At 44.0% G+C, this 16,181-nt stretch overlaps 1 protein-coding gene across 8 annotated transcripts in view; it reads left to right on the plus strand.

Annotated features, from left to right (window-relative positions):
- PTPRZ1 (protein tyrosine phosphatase receptor type Z1) overlaps positions 1-16,181 on the plus strand; it is a 333,611-nt gene that overhangs the window by 148,605 nt on the left and 168,825 nt on the right. For all 8 annotated transcript variants that reach the window (XM_069764885.1, XM_069764882.1, XM_069764880.1 and 5 more), the window contains exons 6-7: positions 6,894-6,957; positions 15,248-15,405. In XM_069764885.1, coding sequence (XP_069620986.1) covers positions 6,894-6,957; positions 15,248-15,405 — 222 coding nt within the window. The remainder of the gene's footprint in view (positions 1-6,893; positions 6,958-15,247; positions 15,406-16,181) is intronic.

The raw sequence follows: 16,181 nt of genomic DNA on the forward strand, positions 1-16,181 counted from the left end.
CATGTATAATTCTTATTTTGATCTCTGCTCTCATACATTGCAGTACTCGTATACTACAGTGCATGAGACTGGCGGTGTTTTACTGACACAGCCTGTGAGACCCAGTTTATAGCTGGATCTCACAGGTCACTGTACCCTGAGGTCATCACTTGACCTCAGGGTACCATGGTTACCATCAGGACCCACGATTGTCATTGTGGGGGTCCGTTGGTTACTATGGGGGTCTTGTAACCCCCTTGCAACCAATTAAATACCACTGTCATCATTGACAGGGGTTAATCAGTGCCCAAACCTTCCGGGGCCGATACAGCAGGTGGTCAGCAGTCATGTACAAGCAGCACTATTCCCTTATTCCTCAGCGCTGTTAAAAAGCGACGCTGAGGAATAATGCCCCTTATTGGCCGCCGTTAAAAGATGTATCGGCGGTCATTAAGGGGTTAAAGGGTTTGTCCATTACTAAGACAATCTCTACTCGATCTGAATATTTGGCCCCTACTGTGCTGATGTCGTTGCGGCAGTGTTGCCACTTGCATTCCAGGTGTTTCTAATGAAACAACACATTTAAGGACCAATTTTCATATGTCCTAGTATCATAATTGGGGGTAGTTGAGGAATAGTTATACGTAATCAAGATGAAGTGAGAGCTGTGGCTGGATGCTCACATCCTTTTGATTACCAATATGCTTCTCATTAGAAACACCCCCTTTAATCGCAGAGGTATTGCAGTGTAAATATTGTATTCAGATAAATTGCTGGCTATGAGTGAACGTCACTGCTATCCACAGTTCTCCTCTCTGGCTGATGAAGCTGGATCATGCACAGTGGTGCCCCTCCGGGACTTTCAAATTCCATGATAGAACATACGGACTGGTTGTTTTGATGGAGAACCCCTGAAAAAGAGAATCACCTAACAACATAGCAATGTACAGTAATCTTGGACTATGTGGCTCCCAAACAATGTCACCCTACTAGTAAAAACATGTATGACACTTTGTAATAAAGCACTTAGCGTAAATAGGATTATTTAAGTAACTGCTTAAGCTGTAACTGGCTTAAGTAGGAAAAATCCTTGATAGCCAGAATCATTTGTGATTACAGGTAATAAGCATATAAACGGCAGAATTTTTTGTGTTTCCATGACAATGCACAGACAAGTCATCAGGAGACAGATCATTTATCTAGGTGATGTGTGAGAAGAGGTCTTCTTCTGGGTGTACCATAACGGGACAGTGATCATTCATTGATTCTGTATTGCCTTGTAAATAGCTCTTATCAAATGTTTAAAAGGCAGTGACGTAGAGAAAGCAGTCGCATATACCTTTAATAATCAGTTATTTTGCAATAGGAAAATCTAAAGCAAACACTATCATATATATTGTTCCATCCGAAAAGCTCTGCTGTGTTACATGCATCCTTACGATATGAAGGAAGCATTGGTCATACTGTGATTTCCCCTTTTTTCCTGGGACTGTGTTTAAACCAGTAATAATGTTCTTAAAGCATTTATATAAAACCAGAGGAATGTTTTAAGAAGAACCTTAAAGGCTAAGGACACCTTTGACTGTTTGTTACACCCTGTGTGTTATTTATTAATAAAGATGAGCCGATCTGACAAGTTTCAAATTCACCTGTTCGTGAAGATTTTCCCTGGAAATTCAACTCGCAGAGAAGACATTCTCTGAGAATGGAATGTTTCCTATTATGTTCTGGGGTTTTTTGAGACTCTAGAGCATGATAAAAATAACTTGTAAAAAATAAAGAAAATACTTATACTCACCTCACCACTCACCTTTCTATCCATCCCCGCTGTTCCTTTCCCGTTGTCCAATCTTCCATGTCTCCATCGCACGGTATCTCTGGCACATTGCTCACTCTAGTCTGGGAGTTCCAGCCATGCGTAGGTCCCGGACATGTGCAGTGAACTGCAAGGTCTACTTGGGTCAGTAGCCCCAAACTAGGGTGAACAGAGTGGCCAGAGATGTGGTGCGATGGAGATGCAAAGGACCGGGAAACATACAGGGAGACTGTACATGTTCCCTTTAACTGCAATGGGCCACGTATGATTTAATAAAAAAAAATGTAGGCTCACTTCTGATTCTTCTGCACTTGAACTGTGTCTCCTGCCAATTCCCACACCAAAAACATCCGGCAGTGGGTAGTACTTGACCGCTGCAGCCAATCTTCCGCAACTAGTGGGTGCTGGTGTGGTTGCAACAGTCGTTTGACCCCCCACACACCCGCACTGAATGTTGATAAAGGTTAATTTTAAAATACTAAAAAAGTTAATCTTGGACCCTGGGTAATGGAAGAAAAATGGTTGTGCTCATGTCCCGTACTGGCATGGCTCCTTCGCCAGTCATCTGCCACCAACATCAAGCATGGGTGAGTGGGAGCGTCATGTTGATTCTGCAGCCAATCAAAGGCTGCTGATTGGCTGCAGTCTTTACTTTACATCAAAGCAGAAGAAGCCAGTTTGAACAGAATGTGAAGGTTGCAGCTAAACATCGGCTGCAGATTGGCTGCAGCTGTCAAGTGATGTCCCCCTCTATTTGTTCATTATAGGGGACAAGTGGGAGACACAGTATGAGAGTAGAGTGAACACAGAAGTAAGAAAGTACAAAGGATCACTCATTTCTTCATTAATTGAAAGACATTCTCCCCAACTGCCCCTCCCCCAAAAAAGTTTGTATCCATATTTGCAGCAGGCCGTGTAATAGTTGCCTTTTTTATATACACTGCTCAAAAAATAAAGGGAACACTTAAACAACAGAATATAACTCCAAGTAAATCAAACTTCTGTGAAATCAAATTGTCCACTTAGGAAGAAACACTGTTTGACAATAAATTTCACATGCTGTTGTGCAAATGGAATAGACAACAGATGGAAATTATTGGCAATTATCAAGACACACTCAATAAAGGAGTGGTTCTTAGGTGGGGACCACAGACCACATCTCAGTACCAATGCTTTCTGGCTGATGTTTTGGTCACTTTTGAATGTTGGTTGTGCTTTCACACTCGTGGTGGCATGAGTCGGACTCTACAACCCACACAAGTGGCTCAGATAGTGCAGCTCATCCAGGATGGCACATCAATGCGAGCTGTGGCAAGAATGTTTGCTGTGTCTGTCAGTGTAGTGTCCAGAGGCTGGAGGCACTACCAGGAGACAGGCCAGTACACCAGGAGAAGAGGGGGCTGTAGGAGGGCAACAACCCAGCAGCAGGACCGCCACCTCAGCCTTTGTACAAGGAGGAACAGGAGGAGCACTGCCAGAGCCCTGCAAGCCCTGACCTCCAGCAGGCCACAAATGTGCATGTGTCTGCACAAATGGTTAGAAACCGACTCCATGTGGAAGGTCTGAGTGCCTGATGTCCACAGATGGGGGTTGTGCTCACATCTCAGCACTGTGCAGAACGCTTGGCATTTGCCACAGAACACCAGGATTGGCAAATTCGCCACTGACGCCCTGTGCTCTTCACAGATGAAAGCAGGTTCACGCTGGGCACATGTAACAGACGTGACAGAGTCTGGAGATGCCGTGGAGAGCGATCTGCTGCCTGCAACATCCTTCAGCATGACCCGGTTTCGCATTGGGTCATTAATGGGGGGTGGCATTTCTTTGGAGGGCCGCACAGCCCTCCATGTGCTCGCCAGAAGTAGCCTGACTGCCATTAGGTACCGAGATGAGATCCTCAGACCCCTTGTGAGACCATATGCTGGTGGGGTTGGCCCTGGGTTCCTCCTAATGCAGGACAATGCCAGACCTCATGTGGCTGGTGTGTGTCAGCAGTTCCTGCAAGATGAAGGCAATGAAGCTACGGACTGACCCGCCCGTGCCCCAGACCTGAATCCGATTGAACACATATGGGACATCATGTCTCGCACCATCCACCAATGTCATGTTGCACCACAGACTGTCCAGAAGTTGGCGGATGCTTTAGTCCAGGTCTGGGAGGAGATCCCTCAGGAGATGATCTGCAACCTCATCTGGAGTATGCCCAAGCATTGTAGGGAGGTCATACAGGCACGTGGAGGCCACACACACTAACAAGCATCATTTCCTTATCTTGAGGCATTTCCACTGAAGTTGGATCAGCCTGTAACTTCATTTTCCACTTTGATTATAAGCATCATTCCAGCTCCAGACCTCCGTGGGATATTAGCTGTGATTTATTTTGATAATTTATAGGTTTTATTGTTCTTAATACATTCCACTATGTAATGAATAAAGATTCATATCTGGAATATTTCAGTGATATCTAGGATGTGGCATTTTAGTGTTCCCTTTTCCCCTTAATGTTTTTGAGCAGTATGTGTGTATATATATATATATGATATATATATATATATATATATATATATATATATATATATACTACTGTTCAAAAGTTTAAGTTCAATAAGTTTTTTGATGAAAACTTATACTTTTATTAATCAAATGAGTTGCCAAATGAATTGAAAATCTAGTCCAGACATTGACCAGGTTGGAAAAAAAAAGATTTTTATTTCAAATAATAATTTTTTTCTTCAAACTTTGCTTTCGTCAAAGAATGCTCCCTTTGCAGCAATTACAGCATTGCAAACCATTGGCATTGTAGCAGTTAATTTGCTGAGGTAATCTAAGGAAATTTCACCCCATACTTCCAGAAGGCCCTCCCACAGGTTACATAAGAAGAGACTGAAAGCGCACTCACCGGTATATGAACAATCAAAGCGGTTTATTCACATGAGATCATGCGGTGCAAGGAGGGTATGTGAATACAAAAAAGGATGACAGCTGTTTCGTGCTATGTGAGCACTTCAACAGATCTGTTTGGATCTGTTGAAGTGCTCACATAGCACGAAACAGCTGTCATCCTTTTTTGTATTCACATACCCTCCTTGCACCGCATGATCTCATGTGAATAAACCGCTTTGATTGTTCATATACCGGTGAGTGCGCTTTCAGTCTCTTCTTATGTATCATGTTGGATCTGTTTTTCTTAAGCAGCACCAAGGTATAATCTTTTTAGCGGTTTTTTTGTTTAGTTTGTTTTCTGACAAAAGGCTTTAATAGTGCATTTTTCTGCCCCTGGAGCAGTAAGGATCTAGCGCATAGCGGCTGTGCGATTGCATTTTTTTCTCTTTATTCTGGACCTCCCACAGGTTGGTTTGGCTTGATGGGCACTTTTTGCGTACCACACGGTCAAGCTGCACCCACAACAGCTCAATGGGGTTGAGATCTTGTGACTGCCCTGGTCACTCCATTATAGATAGAACACTAGCTACCTGCTTCTTCCCTAAATATTTCTTGCATAATTTGGAGATGTGCTTTGGGTAATTGTCCTGTTGTAGGTTGAAATTGGCTCCAATCAAGCGCTGTCCACAGGGTATGGCATGGTGTTGCAAAATGGAGTGATAGTCTTCCTTATTCAAAATCCCTTTTACCTTGTACAAATCTCCCACTTTACCAGCACCAAAGCAACCCCAGACCATCACATTACCTCCACCATGCTTGTCAGATGGCGTCAGACACTCTTCCAGCATCTTTTCAGTTGTTCTGCATCTCTCAAATGTTCTTCTGTGTGATCCAAACACCTCAAACTTGGATTCATCTGTCCATAACACTTTTTTCCAATCTTCCTCTGTCCAATGTCTGTGTTCTTTTGCCCATATTAATCTTTTCCTTTTATTAGCCAGTCTCAGATATAGCTCTTTTTTTGCCACTCTGCCCTGAAGGCCAGCATCCCGGAGTCGCCTCTTTACTGTAGACGTTGACACTGGCGTTTTGTGTGTACTATTTAATGACGCTGCTAGTTGAGGACCTGTGAGGCGTTGATTTCTCAAACTACAGACTCTAATGTACTTGTTTTGTTGCTCAGTTGTGCAGCGGGGCTTCCCACATCTCTTTCTACTCTGGTTAGAGCCTGTTTGTGCTCTCCTCTGAACGGAGTAGTACACACCATTGTAGGAAATCTTCAGTTTCTTGGCAATTTCTCACATGGAATAGCCTTAATTTCTAAGAACAAGAATAGACTGTCAAGTTTCACATGAAAGTTCTTTTTTTCTGGCCATTTTGAGAGTTTAATGGAACCAACAAATGTAATGCTCCAGGTTCTCAGCTAGCTCAAAGGAAAGTCAGGTTTATAGGTTCTCTAATCAGCCAAACTGTTTTCAGCTGTGCTAACATACTTGCACAAGGGTTTTCAAGGGTATTATAACCATCCATTAGCCTTCTTACACAGTTAGCAAACACAAAGTACCATAAGAACACTGGAGTGATGGTTGTTGGAAATGGGCCTCTATACACCTATGAAGATATTGCATTACAAACCAGACTTTTGCAGATAAAATAGTCATTTACCACATTAACAATGTATAGAGTGTATTTCTGAATCATTTAAGGTTAGCTTCATCGGAAAAAATGTGCTTTTCTTTCAAAAATAAGGAAATTTCGAAGTGACCCTCAACTTTTGAACCGCAGTGTGTGTATATATATATATATATATATATATATATATATATATATATATATATATATATATTTATTTATTAGAGAAAAAGGAACAGCACAATAAATTCAGGGGGATGCCAAGCCCCCAGGCAAACAGTCCAAAACTTGCCCAATTTAAACAGAAGAAAGATGAAAGCAGCACTCCAAACATTTCAGGTGAAAAAAGGGAAAAACTTTATTCATCCCCACTCAATCTGGGCAACGTTTCGGCTCCTCCTGAGCCGTTGTCAAGCCTCATATATAGATATAGATATGAGAGAACATTGTGACGTTTACAATTCTTGATTATGATAATTGTTTCTTAATATTTTTCACTGTTATTATTGTTAATATAATTATCTTTGTTGTTATACAGCATTAACTGACTTCTTTCATATTTTGTGATCTTATATCACTGCAGATTGGTGAAGAAAACACAAATTATAATGCAATCATCAATGGAGTTGATAGTGTCCATCGGTTTGGTGAGTTTATTTTTTGCTTTCTGGACCTATTGTTCTGTCATGTGAGTTGCCAGCCTTTAACGTTTGTATCTCGCAGAGTTCTGGACATTTCAGGAGACTTTGCAGATTACCTGACTGACAGTTTTCTCCTCTCTTATTTTCATTACTCTCTCAAGATTAGCTGCTATGATGTCTCCCATACCTATCTCACTAAATCCGAGGGACTCCAAATATTCTTTCACTTCATATTCAGAAACAGCCACAGCATGGAAGACAATGTACAGCAGCATGTAAAATGTTATACTGCAGTACCGAGCTGTGTAACCAGCACTGTATGGAAATATAATTTTTTTAGAGCTGTGTTGAGTGATTGTCACTCCTCTGCTTTCTATAGAGTATAACAGTTGGTGTAACTTCATACAATGTAGAAATGTTATATCTTGGGTTCTCGGGGCAGCTATATAGAAATAGCCTACATTGTGAATTGGCTAGTACTGCAGATTTGACATCAGCACCATATCAACTTATGCTACATAACTGATTAAGGGCACTCATCCAATTAGGGGTGATATGTTGGGTGCAAGGGTAGGTCATCAGTCACATCCAACTGAATGGTGGACCACCTCCTTTGCTGTGTCACCACTAAATGACTCAGGGCACCACTAACCCATTATGTTACACCTAAGAGACTGAGGTATCTCCTTCCCCATTGTCACCCTTGACTAATCATTCACTTTCCCCACTGTTTCACACCTAACTGACTGAGATCTCTCCTCTCCAACTGTTTTTCTTGAAGGAAACTTCCCCTTTGTATGTGTGCCATCCCTTACTTGTTTTAGGGCCACCTTTCCCACTGTGTCACCCTTAAATAACTCAGGGTACTTCTCCCCCATTATGTCACATCTTATGATCTGAGGGCCCTCCTTCCCCGCAATCACCTTGAACTTAGGGTCCAGCTCCCCCACTGTGTCACCCCTAACTGACTAGGGGTAGTCTTTCCCCACAGTCACCCTTAACTGATTCAGGGCTCCCTACTAATAACATTTCATCAGAATAATGTGACTTTCATGTTTGGTGGGCAGGGCTCTCTATTGAGCAGAGCTCACTCCCTGGTTCTATGCATTCAACAGCAGACACAGCTCCCTGCACATTTCAGCCTCCAGAGCTCTCCATTGTTTCTGTATGGATATAGCAGTATGCCAGTGTACAGTATGTACACACACTTCCTGCTCTATAACCTGTGTAATATCTAGACCCTGCTGTATATCCACTGTAATGTATTTATGCATACATCTCTCTTCCCCACACGTCCATCCTGTTACAGTAGAGCATGATTAGTCAGTGAGGGGGATAATCTTTAAGGCCAGGGCTGCTGTTCTGGTGCTTTGTGTTACTTCTATGCATTGTATCAGTGACTGGCCTGTAGCACTGTCCTAGACAAAACGTTATGCTGATTAGTGATGGGTCCTTCACAACCAAGACAAAGAGATGACCCCTGCTGTGAAAGACAGGAGCCAAATACCCAAGTGAGAGCCACTAAATTCTCTTAATGGCTCTCACTGGGCGTAAAATTCCAGTGTTTGGGAGACTGAAATCCGCCCACTCATTAATTTAATTGGCTGACTGCAAGTGGGCATGGTTTCGACTGCAGGTGGGCATTCACCTTCACCTGAGGTGAAGACATATTTAATAGGGATCCACTTAGGATCCAAAAGAGCAGGCTCTTTTTGGTGAGCGGTGCAAGTGAGCCAGAACACCAGAAAAGAGCTGGACTTCCCATCACTAAATTGATACTGTGAAGCTGTGGAACAAGTGGGAGGGGATTAGGTGGAGTTACAGGGACTATGATCACTGCTGGCTTCTAGCCCAGCACTTAGGATGATGGGAAAGGGAGCAGAGGACTCAGAAGAGGAAATGATGGCTGTGAGCAACAGAGCTAGGGTCGGGACAAAGCATGACATTTGGCAGAAAAGGTATATGGGGAACTTTAGCAACATTATCTTTAGGCATTTATGGCAAAATCCAGTAAGTAAGTTAGGGTAGTAATCTCTTTCAGCGCAATGCTAAATCAGATAATTTTTGGAATGGTAACAATGAAATCAATATTAATATTGTGTTTATTTAATTTATTTTAGATATTACTTCAATGAAGTCTGCATTGTACGCCAAAATAGACATTAACCCCTTTCCGACATTGGGCGTAACAGTACGCCCATGCCTGACTTCCCCTGTCAGCGCCGGAGCTCGCACCTTTCTGGGCAGATGACAGCTGATCTATACAGCTGACATGTGTCTGCAACAGCCATGGGTGGAATTAAGATCCACCCGTGGCTGTCAATCTCTGACAGCAGCATTTAACTTGCGCTTATCGGAAGCGCGTTGCTAACCACGCACATCGATGACCCGGTCACATGATCGTGGGTCACCGATGGATCGGCATGAAAACCAGAGGTCTGCAGCAGACCTCTATGGTTGTCATTGACAGATTGCTGTGAGCACCACCCCGAAGTTCGGCGCTTATAGCAAGTGTACATTTCTGCTACACACTTGTCTGATCCTTGCCTGTGTGTAGCAGAAGCGATCAAAGTACTGTGGCTTCTAGTCTCCCATGGATACTATTGAAGCATACAAAAAGTAAAGAAAGGTTTTAAAAAATAAAATAAAAGTTCAAATCTCCCCTCTTTTGCCCCATTCAGAATAAAACAATAAAAAAAATCAAATATACACATATTTGGTATCACCGCATTCAGATTTGCCCAATCTATTAATATGAAAAAAGAATTAATCTGAACGCTAAACGGCGTAATGAAAAAAATTCAAAATGCCAGAATAACGTTTTTTTTTGTCGCCGCTACATTGCAATAAAATGCGATCAAAAGATCATATCTACATCAAAATGGTATCAATAAAAATGTCAGCTCCCATGCACAAAAAATAAGCCTTCACCCAGCCCAGGATCACAAAAAATGGAGACGCTGTAAGTCTTGGAAAATGGCACATTTTTTTTTAACCAAGTTATGGAATTTTTTTCCATCACTTGAATAAAAGAGAACATAGACATGTTTCGTGTCTATGAACTCGTAATGACCTGGGGAATCATAATGGCAATTTTAGAATTTAGTGAAAAAACTGTTGAATTGCACTTTTTTGCAGTTTCTCTGCACTGACATTTTTTCCCATTTTTCAGTACATGATATGTTAAAACCAATGGTGTCGTTCAAAAGTAAAATTAGTCCTGCAAAAAACAAGCCCTCACTTGGCCATTTTGACCAAAAAATAAAAAAAATATGGCTCTGGGAAGAAGGGGAGCACAAAACGGAAATTAGAAAACTGAAATACCCCTGTTCGTTAAGGGGTTAATTTGGTAGAAAACCAGGTCACATTTAGGCTGCCGTCACACTAGCAGTATTTGGTCAGTATTTTACATCAGTATTTGTAAGCCAAAACCAGGAGTGGGTGATAAATGCAGAAGTGGTGCATATGTTTCTATTATACTTTTCCTCTAATTGTTCCACTCCTGGTTTTGGCTTACAAATACTGATGTAAAATACTGTCCAAATACTGATAGTGTGACGGCAGCCTTAAAAAGGATTGTTTGGTGAAAACAATTTATCACTTAATCACAGGATAGGTGATAATTTAAAGATTGGTGGTGGTCCAACTACTGAGACCGGCACCAATTGACAGAATGGGGAACTTTTATCCCTGTTAGAATGTGATGTTCGTCCTTCGTTTTCGAAGATGACCATGACTTCAGGGTTAGAAGAGAATTAATAGTTATGGGTCCGGAGGTGGCTGATGAGTCCAATCCGGGCCCTGAAGGTTCGCCCACATACTTGACATACGAAAGCAGATGTGGTCAGTACACCAGATTCTGCTTGTGCCTTGTGTACAGCACGCTTTCTTTTTGCGTCACAGATTTTCCTATCTTCAGCTGCACGTGCTCCTGAGGTGATCCTGCCCCGCCAACCTGGACGATCCAGGGCAAGCTCTTCCCATTCATTGGTGTTGACTTCCAGGTTTTTGAGAGACACCTTAAGGCAGTCTTTATAGCGCTTCTTCTGCCCCCCAACTGCTCGCTTTCCTTGGCACAGTTCTCCGTACAGCAGTTGTTTCAGTAGTCGGCTGTCCGGCATTTGGACCACGTGTCCAGCCCACCTGGCTTGGACTTTCAGCAGGAGAGTGTAAACGCTGCAGAGCCCAGTTTGTTCCAGAATTGCCGTGTCTGGGACATTGTCTTGCCACCTGATGTGGAGGAGTCTGCGGAGGCAACTCATGTGGAAATGATTAAGCTGTTTAGCATGCCGGCTGTACACTGTCCAGGTCTCGCTAGCATAGAGAAGTGTGGTGAGGACCACCGCGCAGTAGACCTTCAGCTTGTTGGTAAGGCTGAGTCCCCTTCGTTCCCAGACGTTCTTACGCAGTCTCCCGAAGGCGGCACTGGCTTTGGCGATTCTGTTGTTAACCTTAGCGTCTATGGTTACTTCACGGGAAAGTGTGCTGCCTAAGTAGGTGAAGTTATCAACTGCTTTGAGGTTTTGCTCCTTCACCGTGATACGTGGCTCCTTGTACAGTTTTCCTGGAGCCAGTTGATACATAACTTCGGTTTTTCTAATGTTGATCTCGAGACCAAAACTGTCGCAGGTTTGCGAAAAACTGTCCATTTCATGCTGCATCTGCTGTTCCGTGCTAGCGTTAAGTGCACAGTCATCAGCAAATAGTAATTCACGGATAACAGTCTCATGCACTTTCGTAACCGCCTTCAGGCGTTTTGGGTTGAATAGCTTGCCATCAGTCCTGTACCTAACCTGGATTCCATCTTCACAGTTGTTAAAGGCATCACTTAACATTGCAGAGAACAGCATACTGAACAGGGTTGGAGCAAGCACACAGCCTTGTTTTACGCCATTTGTTACTGGGAAAGCCTCAGATATGTATCCATCATTCAGAACGTTCACCATCATGCCATCATGGAACTGCCGGATGACTGAGATGAACTTGCTCGGGCAGCCAAATTTTGCCATGATTTTCCACAGGCCATCTCTACTGACTGTGTCAAAAGCCTTGGTCAAATCAACAAAAGTTACATAAAGGTCACGGTGTTGCTCCTGGCACTTTTCCTGAAGTTGACGTGCTGAAAAGACCATATCTACTGTTCCACGTTTAGCACGGAAACCACACTGGCTTTCGGGTAATAGTCCTTGCTCAAGGCTAAAAGGCGGTTGAGCAAGACATGAGCCAATATCTTGCCTGCAGTGGACAGAAGGGAGATGCCTCGATGGTTGTCACAAGATTGGCGATTACCTTTCCTCGTGTATATGTGGATTATGCTGGCATCTTTCATCTGTTGTGGAACCTGTTCCTTTGTCCACATATATTGGAATAGTTTGGTCACCGTTTGCATCAGAACAGGGCCGCCAGATTTATATACCTCAGCAGGTATAGCATCATTTCCGGGTGCTTTTCCACAAGAAAGTTGTTTTACTGCTTTCCTGACTTCATCTCCACTTGGAAGAACATCAAGCTCCTTGTTGATTTCTACCTGGGGCAGGCGAGCAATAGCCTCATCATTGATATTGGCAGGGCGATTAAGAATATTATTAAAATGCTCAGCCCACCGTTCCAGAATTTGTTTCCTTTCTGTCAGCAGCTTAGTTCCATCTGCGTTAAGCAGAGATGAAGAGCTTGATGACTGGGGTCCATATACAGCTTTGAGCGCATCGTAGAAGCGTTTCTGGTCATGGGTATCTGCATAGCCCTGAATTTCGTCGGCCTTCTTGCTAAACCAGATATCCTGCATCTCGCGTAGCTTGATTTGTACCTTTCTTTTTATGTTGGTAAAGGCACCTTTCTTAGCTAACGACGTGGGGTCATTTTGGTACACCTTATACCGCTGATGTTTCTCTTCTAGGAGTGTCTTTATTTCCTCATCGTTTTCATCGAACCAGTCTTGATTATTTCTGGTTGCTGATCCAAGATGCTCCAGAGCAGTATTATAAACAGCATCTCTCAGAATTGTCCACTGTTCCTCAACGCCAATCTCCTCTGCCTGTAGTATATTTAACAGTCTGCCATCAAGGTCATTGGCAAATTCCCTTGCAATTCTTTTATTTTGCAGCTTATAGATATTCAGCCTCTTTGTCGTTTTCTGCCCTTGGGGTCTCCTCGCAGGCAGGATACGGAGCCTGCACTTAGATACAATGAGGCAGTGGTCAGTCCAGCAGTCTGCACCACACATGGCCTTCGTCACTCTAAAGTCCATCTCATCCCTTTTCCTGGCAATGATGTAATCAATGAGATGCCAATGCCTCGAGCGTGGGTGCATCCATGATGTCTTCTTGCGGGTGGGTAAGCGGAATAAAGTGTTGGTGATGACAAGGTCATGTGTGGCACACATCTTGAGGAGCAGCAGGCCATTACTGTTACACTTGCCAGTGCCGTGTCTCCCAATGACCCCTTCCCAGTTTTGATGGTCTGTTCCCACTCTGGCATTAAAGTCTCCAAGTATAATGAGCTTGTCTGCCTGTAGGATTGCTGAAATAAGTGTGTCAAGTTCATAATAGAACTTATCTTTAATGTCATCCGGATTAGTCATCGTGGCACTGATCAGAGTCGCGCGTTTCTTGTTTGTAAGTGGGAGCTGAAATGTCATCAGACGGTCGTTGATGCCCTCCGGAAGCCAGGTAAGTTTACGAGCAAGATGAGTTTTGATAGCAAATCCCACGCCTGCTTCTCGTTTTTCAGTGCTGCCTCGACCACTCCAGAAGAATGTATATCCACCACTATGCTCTGTCAATTGACCCTTGTCTGCCAGGCGTGTTTCGCTGAGAGCTGCTATATCAACCTTGTAACGAGCTAGCTCCCGAGCAACCAATGCCGTTCTTCTCTCTGGTCTGTCTGCCTTGGTATTATCCAGCAGAGTTCTCACATTCCATGTGCCAAGGTTGAGTACCATCATTTTCTTTTTCTTTATTGTGTGTCGACCACTGTATGGGAAACCCGCCAGCTGCGGTAGGCTGGCCAGGTGAAATGAAGCAGACTATGTTTGAGGTACCTTTTCTAGCCCCTTCCTCGATTGAGGTGAGCAGAGTGATCCTGAACAGGACTGCTCAGACACCCAGGAGGCTGCCGAACTCCACTGCTGCTTCGGTCCAGTAGAGAGCAACCATATGGCCTGGGCCGCCTGTGTGCAGGTTCATGACTACAGCTTCCAGTGACTCCACACCTGCTGCTTTGCCACTCTCCCATCGCCACAGGACTTTTTGTTACGCAGTGGTTGAAGTCATGACTTGCGCTTAACTTGGATTAAAGTGAGGAGGAGTTGCGCAGTCGTCAACCTCACTCTCTCGCCCATACCTATCGAGCCCCAGTGGCAAGAGCTAAGCGAGACAACTGGAGATAGGTCAGGGTGCAGTGGATGGCCAGCAGTGTACTATATGTGCCTTGCTGCGCCCTCTCAGCGCTCCACAACACTGTGCTGGAAATTGCTTGTCTGTCCGTTGAACCTTGGTTTCTTCCGCACAGTCTGCCATATCCAGTCTTCACATGCAAGGGTAGGCAAACCCTTGAAAATCACTGTAGGTCTCAAAGAAACCCAACAGCTACCCTCACCTGGTTTGGCCCGCCTGCCGAGGCGGTGTTCCGGGGTGTACCCGCTGCCGCATGTTAGCAGCTACTTGGAGGTACAGGTGAGAGTTGAGCATCAGATGAGGACCAAAGATGGAAGAGCTGTCCAAAGAGGACATGGCAAGCACTCCACCAAAGGTGCTACCTCTATCTAGATACCCCATATACCCCAACTACTGAGACCGGCACCAATTGACAGAATGGGGAACTTTTATCCCTGTTAGAATGTACCCCACTGCTTCATTCATTCCCTAAGGGCTGCTGAGTGCTATACTCAGCTTTTTACAGCAGTTCTATAGACAATGAATAGAGCAGTGATCAGGTGTCCAGCCTGCAGCTCCATTTTGGAAAGGGGACAAAATCTCCCTGTCGGGTATAAAAATTCCTAGTTCTGCCGATTGGTGCCGGTCCCAGTGGTGCTCGGGAAATCTCGAGTAATGAGTATATTCGCTCATCACTATTACCTATAGAAACTTTTCAGATACATATTATATGTTGAACAGTATTTGAACAGTTGTTTTAGGGGAAGCAAAACTTTCTCTGTCATACATAAGCATCCGGGGATGATTTCTGTTCTATTGCATTTCCTGTCACCAAGACAAAATATTATTTGGGGGTGTTGAACCAGAAGTGTTTCCTGTTTTTTTGCAGCCTTTATATTGATAATATAACCATTTTTATACAGGTAAGAAGGCTGAGCTAGATCCATTTGTACTGCTGGACCTACTGCCAAACTATACAGACAAATATTATACGTACAATGGATCACTAACAACTCCTCCATGCTCAGAAACAGTAGAGTGGATTGTGTTTAAGGACACAGCAACAATTTCTGAAGCCCAGGTAAGCAATAACATGTCCCCTACCTTTACCAAACAAACATTCAAGGGGATGTCCATGCAAATGGATTGTCTGTTAGGGCTAGCGGAACGCACCAAATAATAAAGAGGTAGATATGAGGTGCGTTCGCAGTCCGGGGCCCATCGTGCAGAGATGGTACCTGCTGCTGAGTAATGGCGCATGGACACTTGCTCACACGTGGGTTAGACTTCACCCAGTGTGTATGGAAGCGAACTCTGTTGCTTCACAGAGTCGCGAAAATACGCTGCGCCCTGTTAGCAGTCACAGGGTGCGACTGCAAGACACTAGTGGGATCTCTATGAATCACTCCCACTAAACTGGTGATTAGACTCGCTCTGACCCTCGGTGGCTTTTGAGCCCGTGCCTGAGGACGCCCCAAGTCAGATGCTGAGTCCAAGTGGGAGTTCCCACCCTACACTGACAGGCTGTCAGGAAAGCGCTAGATAGCTTCCACCATTCGCGAGTAGTCAACAACACAAGGAAAGGGAATGATTAAGGAGCTTTCATCCATCGACAGTCATTCATCTACACACACACAAATTATCAAGTTTATACTAGCATATGGCTGTACGGCCATGCGAACCTTTCATAGCGGAAGCTCTCCAGGACCTTCCTAGTGATCCAATAGGAGCTGCTACAGGACCTGAGCATGTGACCCCCGACCTCCAATGAGAGGTCGTCCCTTGGGCATGCTCAGTAGAGGAAAAGCAGGACTAAGTCCCAGGAGCGTCTGCTCGCCGCTGATCAGTGCTGGTTAC

This window comes from Ranitomeya imitator, chromosome 4, assembly GCF_032444005.1.
Source record: "Ranitomeya imitator isolate aRanImi1 chromosome 4, aRanImi1.pri, whole genome shotgun sequence".
Lineage (NCBI taxonomy): Eukaryota > Metazoa > Chordata > Amphibia > Anura > Dendrobatidae > Ranitomeya > Ranitomeya imitator.